At 38.1% G+C, this 13,405-nt stretch overlaps 1 protein-coding gene across 1 annotated transcript in view; it reads left to right on the top strand.

Moving 5' to 3' along the window:
• The window catches only part of Scarb2 (scavenger receptor class B member 2), a 60,642-nt gene that overhangs the window by 14,338 nt on the left and 32,899 nt on the right, over window positions 1-13,405 (top strand). Inside the window, exon 2 of the mRNA XM_076864488.2 lies at window positions 5,330-5,487. Coding sequence (XP_076720603.1) covers window positions 5,330-5,487 — 158 coding nt within the window. The remainder of the gene's footprint in view (window positions 1-5,329; window positions 5,488-13,405) is intronic.

Here is a 13,405-nt window from a genome sequence, read left to right as displayed (position 1 = left end):
GAAGATTAGACCAGTGTAAATAGGAGGAGGGGTGGACTGGGAGCAAGATAAGGATTAATTGAGACGAGTTGTATGTGTATCTCAGGACCTAGTCCAAGTGCTCAGTAAATGCTTGTGGTCTTAGTTATTACCATCTTCAGGTTGGGGTTTAGAGGATGTCAGGGCATGGTCTAAAGAAGAAAACAAACAAACAAAAACAGATCATGTCACTCCAGTGAGTCAGATGAAATATAGGCAACTCAGCAAATGTGAAACAGAACAAGGGGGTGGGGCAGGAGTCATTAATCACAGTCCTCTCTTCTAGCCCAAAACAATAAGACTGGAAACAAGGGCTGGAGTGCAGCTGAATGGTAAAGCTCTTCCCAGCAGTATCTGCCCTGGGTTTGGACCCTGGAGGGGGCAGAGAGGGGTGATAACCCAAAGGTGGAACAGGAAAAGAATGACTTAGAAAATTATAGTTTAGGTTAGAAAAAAAGCAATTGAAAAGACTACATAGAAATAAGCAACGTACTTAATGATCTATGTTAAAAGTAAAAAGCATGCCTGTGTGGGGACACAGTGAGCAGATAAAGTGGGGGAAATAAAGATAATTTAAAGATTTTAATTTTTTAGTTACCCTAAAAATAATTGTTCCTTTTTTTTTTTTTAAGTGAAAATCAGATTCTATAAAATGCTACTGATAAACTCTAAGGGAGGGAGAAGGAATGGAAACAAAGAGAACCGGTTCCTTCTAGTCTTCCTTTATTCTTGCAAAACCGGGTGAGCCTAGTGTTCCTAGGTTCAGCTCTCCAGGAGCCCCAGGCACAGTCACCTGACATTGCACTTTCCTGGTTGATTTAGCACTCTAATTTCCTTGCTGATTTTTCTGGACACTTTTCACAGTGTATGAATAATTTTATCTGTTTAAAAAAGATCACCTCAAAACTATGTACCCTGCGGGGGTGGGCTGGGTTGTAGCTCAGTGGTAGAGCGCTTGCCTAGTATGTGTGAGGCCCTGGGTTCCATCCTCAGCACCACATATAAATAAATAAAATAAAGGTATTGTGTCCACCTATAACTAAGAAATAAAATAAAATAAAAAGAATTTTGCAACCCAAGAGAATTCTCAAGTGTCAATCAGCCTGGTTAGTCCTCTGTTTTTTCTTGCCTGCTTTGACTTTAACATGTCCCTCTGTTTCAGGAGAGAAATAAACATTTAGTAGACTTGATTCCCTAACTAAACAAGCAAATTAAAATATTAGTGAAAACAATTAAAATAGCCCCTGACGGCTTGCTAGAGTCATGGCTAATGGGAGATTGTACTACACCTGGCTTCTCCCCAATCTTTGCCTCCACCCTTGTTTTTTTCTGCCTGGCTGAAGGAATCTGATCAAGACTATCTTCTCTTCCAATATCACAAGCAAAATCAAGGGAAGCTAGTGTCTATGTTTCCTAGAATCATATTTAGTTAATTGAACAAATATTTCTCCAGGGAGGTCACTGTTCTAGGTGTCCCAGGTGCTATAGGAAGTATTAAACAAACAAACAAACACCCTATTCTTCTTTTTGTAGATAAGCACTTTTCATTTTGAGACACCATCAGATAACTTAATACATTGACATATTGAATAGTGGCATTTTTCTTTTCATTTTAGGTTGCTAGATTCATATGTTTTGTGTTAATTCCTAGAAACTTCAATTTTTTAGTGAGACCCTATCTCTAAATAAAATACAAAGTAGGGCTGGGGATATGGCTCAGTGGTCAAATGCCTTAGCAATTCCTATATAATATGTCAGAAGGTTCAAAGGAAGGGAGAATTTGTCCTGTTGGGGACACTCAAGCAATTTGTGGAAGAGGAAAAATTATTGTCTTGCCCTTTTCTGGAATGTCATGGACAAGAAAAAGAGATCCTTATTTTAATGAAATCAACTTTTTAAGTATCTATGGATCTTCAAAATCCTTTAGAAGATAAGTAATATTATTTACACATTAGACCCCATATGTAACATATTAGTTGTAGGTAGGTTAAACTCCAGTAACTGAGCTGTTTTTTTGAAGTGCTGTATGTGTACTTTATCACAGGAGACTCCACCATATAACATGTATAATTAAAATGTGTAGTATGTTATAAATATCTTATTAAAATGTTTTATGCAGAGATGGGATAAGAGAATGGAGAATGGAGGAAAAGCTTCTCTGAGTTCCAGACCCAGATCTGACATAAGTAGAGAAACGTTGTATACCTCTTATCAGCCGCAGAACCTTTCCAGTTACAGTGTTTTCTTGTACTCTGGGCTTGAACTGTTTCTCTCTCCTCCTCAAATAGGTTAGGCTTCTGTTTAGAAGGTAAGATAAAAAGTTACAAAGCTCCTAACTGCTTCAAATGATTGATTAAATATCTCCCATACCTGGGGCAGGAAGTGATCAGTGTGTGGCAGAACAGATCAGAACTTGCCAAGGAGTCAAGAGCAGAATCTTGGGGTTGGAAGAACACAAGGGATTTCATAGTTTGATTTTTTTCCATTTCATCATCCTGATCTCAGCTCATCCCATTATGTCCCAACACCTATAAATACCTATAAAAATTTTAGGATACTTATAAAATTGCTCAATGTAAGTTTTTATAGGAATCCTGTAAATAGAATGATGGGACATTAATGGGTTAAATCAGTCAGTGAAGACCAAGAGTATTTGAACAATGTATGGTTTGGATAGAAAACTGAAGGTTGGACATTCCAAACTGACCTGAAGTTTTTCTGCATTTGTTTATTCCATAGTCACCTTGCGTTTTTTTTTTTGTTTGTTTGTTTTTTTTTTTCTTCAGCAGAGATTCTTGGTATTTTTTCTGTTCATTAATAGAGCTGTGTCATTGCATTTTCTTGCAACATTGCTTCTATTAAATTGGAGCCCTGGGCTACTCAAAGTTGACATTCTGTCATGTGCTTGTTACATTTATAGCCAGTGGTTTTCCAACCTGTTCTGAAGCTGGTCTCTGTTTATTGTCACCCAGAGCTTCTTTGTCAGAGGATTGACAGGGAGAGCAAGGGCTGCTTTGCTTGCAATCTGATGCTGTTTTGTGGGGGAGGGGATAATACCAGAGATTGAACTCAGAGGCATTTGACCACTGAGCCATATCCCCAGCCCTACTTTGTATTTTATTAGAGATAGGGTCTCACTGAGTTGCTTAGTGCCTCCTTGTTGCTGAGGCTGCCTTTGAACTCCCAATCCTCCTGCCTCTTCTCCGTCTTGCAATCTGATTCTTATTGTTTCACTAGTGTCATGATATTGTATCAGTGGACCTCATTTTCCTTTCTCAGTTTTATTTTTTAAATTTTCTCAATATTAATTTCCCTACTCATTATTTTAAAAGTTGGAAAATACAAAATCTCATGAAGGAGAAAATAACAGTTATCCAAAGTCCCAACGCTTAGAGTTAATAACTGTTTTCATTTTGGTTTATTTATTTTTAGTCTGTGCTTTTATCTTTCTTGGGTCTTTTAATAACTTCTGCTATGGAAATACAGTTTTTCTCCTTTAACATATTGAAGACTGTTATGGCTACAAGGTAATAGGAGTCTGCCTGTTAGCTGTGGCTACTTTATTTATCAGGCTTATGTTATCAGGCAACTGTGAATAACATACAGCACCCAAATCTCACTGTCTTGAAGTAACATCTATTTCACCTTGATGGGTGTAGGCTGGCTGCAGTTCCGGCTTGACTGGCTGAGCTCAATTAGGCTGGCTTCTAGGCTTTTAGTCAACTTCAGGCCTGGTCTGCACATTTCCATTTTAGGATCTAAGCTGAGGATCACCAGCTGCCAGGCTCTTCTCTTGGCAGAAAGTGACATCTCCAACACATCTGATAGAGAGGTGCCATGCATCTTAAGACCTTACCTTCAAATGGTGCATTGCAACCACCCACTTACATTCAGTTGGTGAAACCTTGGCATTGGCCTGGCCTGAAATCAGTGGGGTGGGAAGAATACTCCTGCCCTAGGGAACCGTGACAATTCATTTGGTAAGGCTGCCATAATAAGTGCCACAGGCTGGGTAGCTTGAACAACAGAAACTAAGAGGCCATTGTTTCGGACTGAGCTCTGTACCAGGTCCTCAGAGACCCAATTAAAAATCAAAATGGAGCCATTCATAATAAAGTTAACCAAACTAAAATTAAGTTATCTTCTGCAAAATAAAGAGAGAACCAAATTTCCTAGAACCTAAAGTAAATTGTTGTTAAAAGTAAACTTCTATTGCCCCTGCTTACAAGGAAAATAAAAAAATGACCAATCTACTTTATTGTTTTGTTTCTACTTTCCTCATGCCTTTTCTGTCTATAATACCAACCTCCTCTGCTCAGTACATCAGAACACTTATTCTATTTTACAGCACACAAAGTCAAGTAAAATCTTTAAATTATTGTTATTTTGTCCTTTGACAACAGGATTGACTTCTTCTGAAGCCTCTCTCCTTGGCTTGTAGATGGCCATCTTTCCCTGTGTCTTTATGTGATCTTTTTCTATATATGTATATATATCTCCTGACTTCTTACATGGACACTAGTCATATTTGATTAAGGCCCAACCTCATGACCTTATGTAACTTTGGTTACCTCTCTAAAGACCCAGTCTCTGCATATAGTTACATTCTGAGGTCCTGGGAGTTAGGACTTCAACATATGAACTTGGGGGTGATAGGGGTATATAATTTAGCCCAAAACATCTGGCAAGGGTAGGAAGCAAAGGAAGAATTATGGACAAAGAATACAGTCTACCATAGTCGCTTAACCTCAGTGAGGCTCGGTTTCCTTGTCTTTGAAACAGGGTCAGGCATCTCCATTTTATGAATTTGTTGGGGATTTATATAAAAATGCATATAAACTCCTGGTGGTGAAGTGAGTCAGGATGAATGTGGTTTCATCTCAATTGGAAGGACCCAAACTGGTCTTGAGCCTGTCTCCTTGTTCTTGTCTCACCTGGGCAAGCTGGAAGTATATGGTACTTTTCAGAAGAGGCTAAATTCTTCAGCAGCTGTAGTTTCAGTGAAATCTTTGAAAATAACAGAGCCAAGTGGGGCATTTGGTTTTGGCAATGCCATGTTCCCACCCATGAGCTATGTCTCTAGCAACCTTCCTTTACAACAAATATTCATTGAGGACCTATGGCTTTGTGGGATTATAGGGCCTCTTGGTGTAATGCATGGAACTGTTCTCAAGAGATAGCCGTTGAATGCCTGTGAAATAATTAAAATAACTGAGGTAGGACATTTGAGTAGGGAGTATACTTCCTGCTTCATGTCCAAAACCAATGGCCTTACAGTTTTATAAATCTCCTTTTATTTTTTCTTTCCTAGAATATGGTGTTAAGGAATGGTACTGAGATCTTTGACTCCTGGGAGAAGCCCCCACTGCCCGTGTATACTCAGTTCTATTTCTTCAATGTCACCAATCCAGAGGAGATCCTCAGAGGAGAGATCCCTCGGTTAGAGGAGGTGGGGCCATATACCTACAGGTAAGTCCCAACCACTTGCCTCCTTGCCATGCTGGAAATATGGAAGGACCACATTGTGCCTGCCCCTCGTTGCCTCTGCTGGCATCACCATGTGAGCTCTGTGGGGAGCACAGGTGTTGGCTCCATTCTGTCTGAAACACTGCTGATGGGCATGATACCTCCATAGAAAATGACTGACTGTGTGGACTGGGCCAAGTTCTAGTGTATTTTGTTTGCCATGAAGAACTACTCCCCACCTCTGGCTGTTTTAAGGTCACCACTTGATACTCTTTAGTGACTTTCAGGGTCTTCCCTACCATTTCCCTTTCCCACATACCTTTTAAAGTCAGTTTCCAGAATTCACCATTGGTCTGAGATATCTTTCTGTTTCTTCTCTGCCCCTTCCCCCGACTTATCCTGGGTATGAAAGATAACTGAGTGGCAGGGTTGGTTAGAGTCTTTGGCAATAACCACCAGTTTCAAACATTGGGGAGGTAGAATTGCTTTAATTATTTTTTAAAAGATGAGCAGAGGGCAATGCTTGTGGATCTTATAATCAGAATTTTTTCCCTCTTGCAATATCCCCCTTCTCCCTGCTAAAGTAGCTCCTCCTTCCCTCTGCAATAATCTTTCCAGTAAAGTCTCTCCTTGCCAAGTTAAAAATGGATAGATTAATAGAGGAAGCTGAGAGTAAGTTCTTTCTTTTTTAGGACCACTAAATGGTCGAAATGCCTATAATCTGTCATAACTGATCACTCAGTGTTTGATGCATGGCTGATTCATTTGTTATGAATCAATATTTTTCTTGGTGCTGAAAATTCAGAGATAAAAGCCCTGGTCCTGCCTTCAGTGATCTCACTCTACCTTTGGAGTCAGACAATGACCTATTTCTAATCTTACCTCTGCAACTTATTGACTCACTGTGTTTTAGTTGCCTTATCTGTAAAGTAAGGATAAAAATAAAACCTCCAAGTAGGATTATTTGAAGATTAAATGATTTGATGAGTCAGTATTTATAAAATGCTCAAACTAGTGCCTAGCACACAATTAGTGATAGCAAGTAAGTGTTTGCTATTATTATTAGTCTTAATGGATTTATTTGGTCTGGTCATAATTCAAAAATCCAGAATGGTAAAATGAACCCAGTTGTTATGTAAAGTAATTTTAAGAAAACGCTTAGGTCCTTATTTTTATTTTCTTATTTATTGAGAGACAAGGTCTCACTGTGTTACTCAAGTTGACTTCAAACTCCTGGGCTCAAGTGATTCTCCTGCCTCAGTCTCCCAAAGAGCCAGGACTGCAGGTGTGTGCCACAGTGCCTGGTGGGGTCCTCATTTTTTAAAGCACTTTTATGTCTATGACTAGGGAAAATGCTATGACTAGGGACTGGGGTTGTGGCTCAGTTGTAGAGTACTTGCCTGGCATCAAACCTTGTGAGGTCCTGGGTTTGATCCTTAGCACAATATATAAATAAACAAATAAAGTGAAAAACCCATTGGCAACTAAAAAATATTCTTTAAAAATGCTATGACTAAAGAAACTGTGCTGTGTGGCAGAGCAGTTCTCTATATGAGGCTCTCCTGGGCAGCAACAAATGGTTACAGGATTAGGATCCAGTATACTGCATGGTGGTAGTTTTAGTGTTTTAACTAAATTCCTTAAGGTGAGGGGGAGGCTGCCTCCACAGGAACAAAACTCCCCTGAGAACTCAAAAAGAACCCCAACACACGACTTCCACTCCGGGTCTCCTGGCCTGTTCCTGTGGTCATTATCCTTGACTCCTGAGAAAAAAAGACATGGACTCTAAGCTGGGTGCTGTGATATGTGCCTATAGTCCCAGCTAGTGAAGAGGGTAAGGCAAGGGCTGGGGATATAGCTCAGTTGGTAGAGTGCTTGCCTAGAATGCACAAGGCCCTGGGTTCAATCCCCAGCACCACAAAAAATAAATAAATAAGTAAAAAAGAGGGTGAGTGAGGCAAGAGGATTACTGGACCTCAACTCCAAAAAGCAAACCACCAAGAAGACGACATGTTTTCTAGTCAACTGAAAGTAAACTCAACATTCTGCTGAAATGTCTCCTGGTTGTTGTATCTAGGCGTAGGTATGCTCTGTTAGATGTGTTTTAGGAATAAATCCTAGAATTAAAACAGTGTTCAACTATAAACACAGCCCTCCATGTTCCCATTTAATATGGGCCTTGACTAATTACTCTTGGGGAAAGTTCAGGAACATTGTTTTCAGGGGTTCTTCCATAGATCATATGTTGTATTAGCAGTTCCTGAGGCCTTACTACTGGAGGCACAGACATTGGATCTCATTGAAGCTGCTTGAAATATTGTTGATGTTCATAAATACTTTAAAGTTATGGTAATCATCCAACCTGCTGCTACTTCTTACAGTGTTGATAAAGAGGCATATACATATTGCTTCTTAAATCACAGATTTTTAACTTGATAACAGTATTTTAGTATATAGTAGGCCCTCTGTATCTGTAAGTTCTGGGCTTGTCCATCTTTCTGTCTGTTTGAATAGTTAATCAACTGTTGATTTGAAAATATTTGGGAAAACATTACATTGTTGCTGCTATGTACAATATAGTTAGTGCTGTGGTATTGTTTCTTATTGAATAGGTACATATTTTTTCCTGGTTATTATTTCCTGAACAATACAATAATATGCAACTATTTACATAGCATTTACATTGTACTAGGTGTCGTAATCTAGAGATAATTTAAAATGTATGGGAGGATGTGCGTAGGTTATATGCATATATTACACCATTTTATCTAAGGGACTTGAGTATCTGGGGATGTGCATATGGGGGTGGGGAGCTAGAACAGACCCCCTGCAGATACCAAGGGATGACTAAAATTGGTTTCCTTAATAATTCTGGGTATTTTATTTCCTGTATTTTAAAATGTTGATCTGAGAAATGATCCTGAGGGTTTTATCATAGACAGCCGATGGAGCTTATGGCACAAAGAAGGTTAGGAATCTCCTAATAGAAATTTAATACAAGTCACACAAGACATTGAATTTTTTTTTCTATTAGACACATTTTAAAAAGTTAACAACAACAACAAAACAGCCAGGTATGGCGGTGCACCCACATAATCCCTGTAACTCAGGAGGCTAAGGCAGGAGGATTGCAAATTCAAAGCTAGCCTCAGCAACTTAGTGAGACCCTGTTTCAAAATTAAAAAAGGGCTGGGATGTGTCTCAGTGATTAAGTACCTCTGGACTCAATCCCTGGTAAAAAAAAAAAAAAAAAAAAGTTAAAAAATCAGGCAAATATAATTTTAATATTTTATATAATTCAATAAGATCCAAAATGGTATCATTTCAACATGTTATTGATATTCAGAATATTAATGAGATAGTTTACACTTTTTTATACTAAGGCTTTGAAATCCCATGTGTCTTTTACATTTACAGCATGTTTCATTTCCTTCTAGTTATATTTTTAGCACACATAGCTGTATGCCGCCAGGGGTTACCATATTGGACAGCTCAATTCTAACCATTCTGCAATTACTCATAAACTGTCCCAAACTCTACCTTGCATCAGTTGCCTCTGTCAAAGAGTGAATTCATCAACATTTTATTTAGCTTAAATCTGCCTCTTCCTGGAACTTGTCCCTGGTATGTGCACCCATTACAACAGTAACTAAATGCATCGTTTTTTTTAAAAAAAAAATTTATTTATATATGACAGCGGAATGCATTACAATTCTTATTACACATATAGAGCAAAATTTTTCATATCTCTGGTTGGATACAAAGTATATTCATACCAATTCGTGTCTTCATAACTGTACTTTGGGTAATAATGATCATCACATTTCACCATCATTAAAAACCCCCTGCCCCCTCCCTTCCCCTCTAAGCCCTCTGCCCTATCTAGAGTTCGTCTATTCCTCCCTTGCTCCCTCTCCCTATCCCACCATGAATCAGCCTCCTTATATCATCTTAATAATTGATTTACATATCTGTCTTTCCTTCCAAAGTACCAGAAGCTCCATGGAGAACAAGAATCAAGTCCTTTCATTTGGAATATTCAGTGTCTAATGAATATGTGTGGAATAAGTTAATGAAATATTCTTGGCTGTGGCTTAAATTCATAGGACACAAGAGGAGAAATTGTTTAAAAACAAAGAACAGGAGTGGCTTAGCTGGAGCCACAAGACTTAGGCAGGAAAACTCAAGAATAGGATCAAGAAGGAGGGACTGGGTCCTGAAAATGAGTAGCTTTGTTAGGAACATGCATAAACACAGAGCAGACTGTTGAGGACTTCTAACTAGATTGAATGGATTGTGAGATCTGGGATTCATAGAAAAACATGGCTTTTCAGGCCCCTCTATGGGGCCTGTTGGGCTCCATATATTTGCTTTTGGTAGTCATTCCTTGGATCTAATTTCTGTCACTTGAGACTGTTGTTTCCTATACAGGATAGGCTGAGCATTCAGAAGCTCCTGCTCAGGTGTTTGGTAGTTCCACAGTCTCCCTCCCTCCACCCGAATCAGCTGACTGTGTCTGCTGTGCCAAGGGACCTGGGGCAAAGGAAGGGGAGGGTGTGGGGCTGCTGGTGATGGGAAATCTCTGAGTGGGGAAAGGCTGTGCTAGGCCTGACTCACCTGCCCATTACCATTGACAGTTGGCACATTTCCCCCTAGGTTGACACCTTGGGCTAGTTCAGACTGTGATTGTTCTTGGGAAAAGATGATGCAGTTCCACGTGTTGATAAAAACCAGTCCGTCTGGTGTAAGGAATGTAGTGCCTTATTTGTATTTTTTGTATTTTTGTAAAGCTGTGGATCGATACGACTTTGCTTCATTAATTCTTTGTTTAGTGACAAATGTGCCTAAAATTTGTATCGAATTTATAATATCTCGTGGCTTTGCAACCATTTTGAGATTTAAAAAAATTTTTCTAGGCATCTTTTTTCTTTTTCTTACTATTTAACATTTCAAAAATTAAAAAGATAATTGTCCAAGTCCTTTTCAACTAATTCTTTTTTCTTTCTTCTTCTTTTTTTTTTTTTTTTTTTTTTTGGTACTGGGGATTGAATCAGGGCCATGTGCATGTGAGGCAAGCACTTTACCAACTGAGCTATATCCCCTGCCCTCTTATATGAATTTGTTAAAATGTCCCATTATATAATGTTGGGTTTCGTAGTTACATTGTCGGTTTTGTTCATTTCTTTTTTAGGCCTGATAGTAAGGAAAAAAGATGTGAGGCAGGTGTGTTACCACACACCTGTAATCCCAGCTACTCAGGAGGCTGAGGCAGGAGGAGTGAAACTTTGAGGCCAACCTGGGCAACATAGTGATACCCTGTCTAGAATAAAATTAAAAGAGCTGGGGATGTAGCTCAGTAGTAGAGTGCTTGCATAGCATTCACGAGGCCCAGGATTCAAAATCCAATACTAAAAGAAGAAGAAGAAAAGAAAAGAAGATGTGAGGGATATAAAGTGGGCTTTTAAAAAACTGTTCATTGATTATGAAGTAATATTGAATTATGAAATAGTAATCAAAATATATAATATCATATGTAGCATTATCTTTAAAGGGATAAGCTATATTTTATATTATAAACATTATATATATGCATGTATGTATACCTATATTTGTGTATTTATATGCTATACATACATATACAGTAATCACTAAATATAAACTTGAAACTGCAATAAAGTAAAAGAGGAAAAATCTACTATCCAAGATTTCACTGTCGCAAAGATAAGCAATGTTAATATTTTGGTGGATGTGCTCTCAGCCATTTTTCTAGGGTGAGTTTAACTTTTAGGTAGTCCTCATACTATATGCATGTGCAAATACATATATATTATATATATGTAAATATACATAGGCATTATATAAGTATATATATAGGCATTTTCCCATGTTATATCTTTTTTAAAAAAACTGACAGATTCTTTTATTAACAATCATAAAACTATACAACTGCAATAGGAAAATCAATGTTTCTTTAATGAATTAAATGAAAACTAACCTGGATCTTACAGGGTTTTCAGCAGGTTCTGGGTTTGGTGCATACCTCCTAGGACAGGACATCAGCTTGCTGGGAGCAGCAAGGAGTGAAAAGGAGGAACAATAATTTATCAAACATTTTCCTAACGATTTTCCCCCAAAGTCATTCCCCTGAAATTAAAACAGAAAATAAAATATATGTATACCCAATTTCAGACATGACTCACCACCTGCATCAATCTTCATTTTACAGTTTCATTATTACTTTTTTAAAGGTGCTCAACACAAACTCAAATTTCATTTTAAGGCCATGAAATTGAGGGATGTGATATAGCAATTTCTTAACATCAAAGTTTAATTACTGCACAACGTTTCAAGCAACAAATACAAAGAAAATATTTGTATTGCTTGCTTCTTTCCCTCCAGCACAATCATGACTACAGCAGGCACTGTTGAACTGGTCACAAAAATCCTTGCATGAACAATATTCGTTCTTTTTTTAAAAAATGAAAATTTTACTTGTTTTTCTTTTCTATTATGGAAAAGAGAGCTAGACAGTTTTAGCATCGTTTTCTGCTGGCTGATTAAAGTCGTGAGTATATAAATCCTCTTGGTCACTTAACTATGATCCATCATGGAGGAGACACAAACAGTGAGGGAGTGTGCTTCCCTCATTCTTATCGATAGGAAAGCCAAAGCAAAAATAGAGCCCCATAGAAATTTCAACATTGAATTGTTTTGAAATCTGGAAGCTTAGGAGTCAAAGCTTTATGTGTCAGTAGACTCTGCAAATCTTTGTTAGCTCAAAATAAACCCTGATCTAGCAGATGATGTGTATTCCAAAGCCTATCTCTCAAAAAGTCCCACGTTCCTAGAAGGTCTATTAAACAGAGGCCACCGGTAACCATGTGCCTCCCATTTGCACTCTGTGAGAGTCACGTCCCTGTGATATAAAGGACAGCTATAAGTCTCCAGAGCATTTCAATCCATGCACACACACACACACACACACACACACACACACAGAGTTATCAACAGCCAACACTGCTGACACTCAGAAAACTAAATACTTTCCTAACTGAATTCTAAAGGAAAAGTACCTTGTATTTAAGGTGTTTTTTTTTTTTTTAAACTTTAGTCTTCAGTATTGAAACTGCTGTGTTATCCATTTTTCCATGAAAAGAAATAGAAAAATTAAGTTGGGGGAAAAATGTTTAAAATGAATGACCTTGGGAAAACATTATTAACTAGGTTAAGAAAAAACCTACATATAAAGAAAATATCCTGGGCTGGGGTTGTGGCTCAGTGATACAGTGATCGCCTATCACATGTGAGGCCCTGGGTTAGATCCTCAGCACCATATATAAATAAATAAAATAAAGGTATTGTGTTCACCTACAACTGAAAAAATAAAATAAAAATAAAAATAAAGAAAATATTCCAACAGGCGGTAAAAACCTACATGCATAGGGTTGCTCACAAGAGCATAACTGATAATAAATAACAGAAGCAAATGAAATATTCAGTAATAAAACTATGAAATAAATGAGGAAATGCTCAAATGATAAAATGTCATATAGCCATTAAAGATAATTAGGGAGATGATGAAAGATGAAGATTCGTGACATTGCTAAGCCAGATACAAGCAGAATCCCTGCCACATGGGAACAGCATGTATAGGGCATTCCTGTGCAAAAACTACCTGGAATGTATGCTGAAATGCTGTGTCACTGATATGGGTAGTTTTTCCCTCCATTGAAAAATGATAGAAAGCTTTTGTGGTGGCTACAAATTCTTTAGAAGAAAACAGAAATATAAAACATATATTTGAAAGAAATGCACCTGAGGGAGGCCAGTGTTGACACCAGGCAGAAATCCATTTGCCTCGACTAGGGAAGGTGGCATCTGGCCAGGCGCAGCTCTCAGGAGAGGGAGAGACCCTTCAATA

The sequence above is a fragment of the Callospermophilus lateralis genome, chromosome 8, assembly GCF_048772815.1.
Source record: "Callospermophilus lateralis isolate mCalLat2 chromosome 8, mCalLat2.hap1, whole genome shotgun sequence".
Taxonomy (NCBI): domain Eukaryota; kingdom Metazoa; phylum Chordata; class Mammalia; order Rodentia; family Sciuridae; genus Callospermophilus; species Callospermophilus lateralis.
Note: the sequence above shows the minus strand (reverse complement) of the source record. Positions and strands in the feature narration are given on the sequence as shown.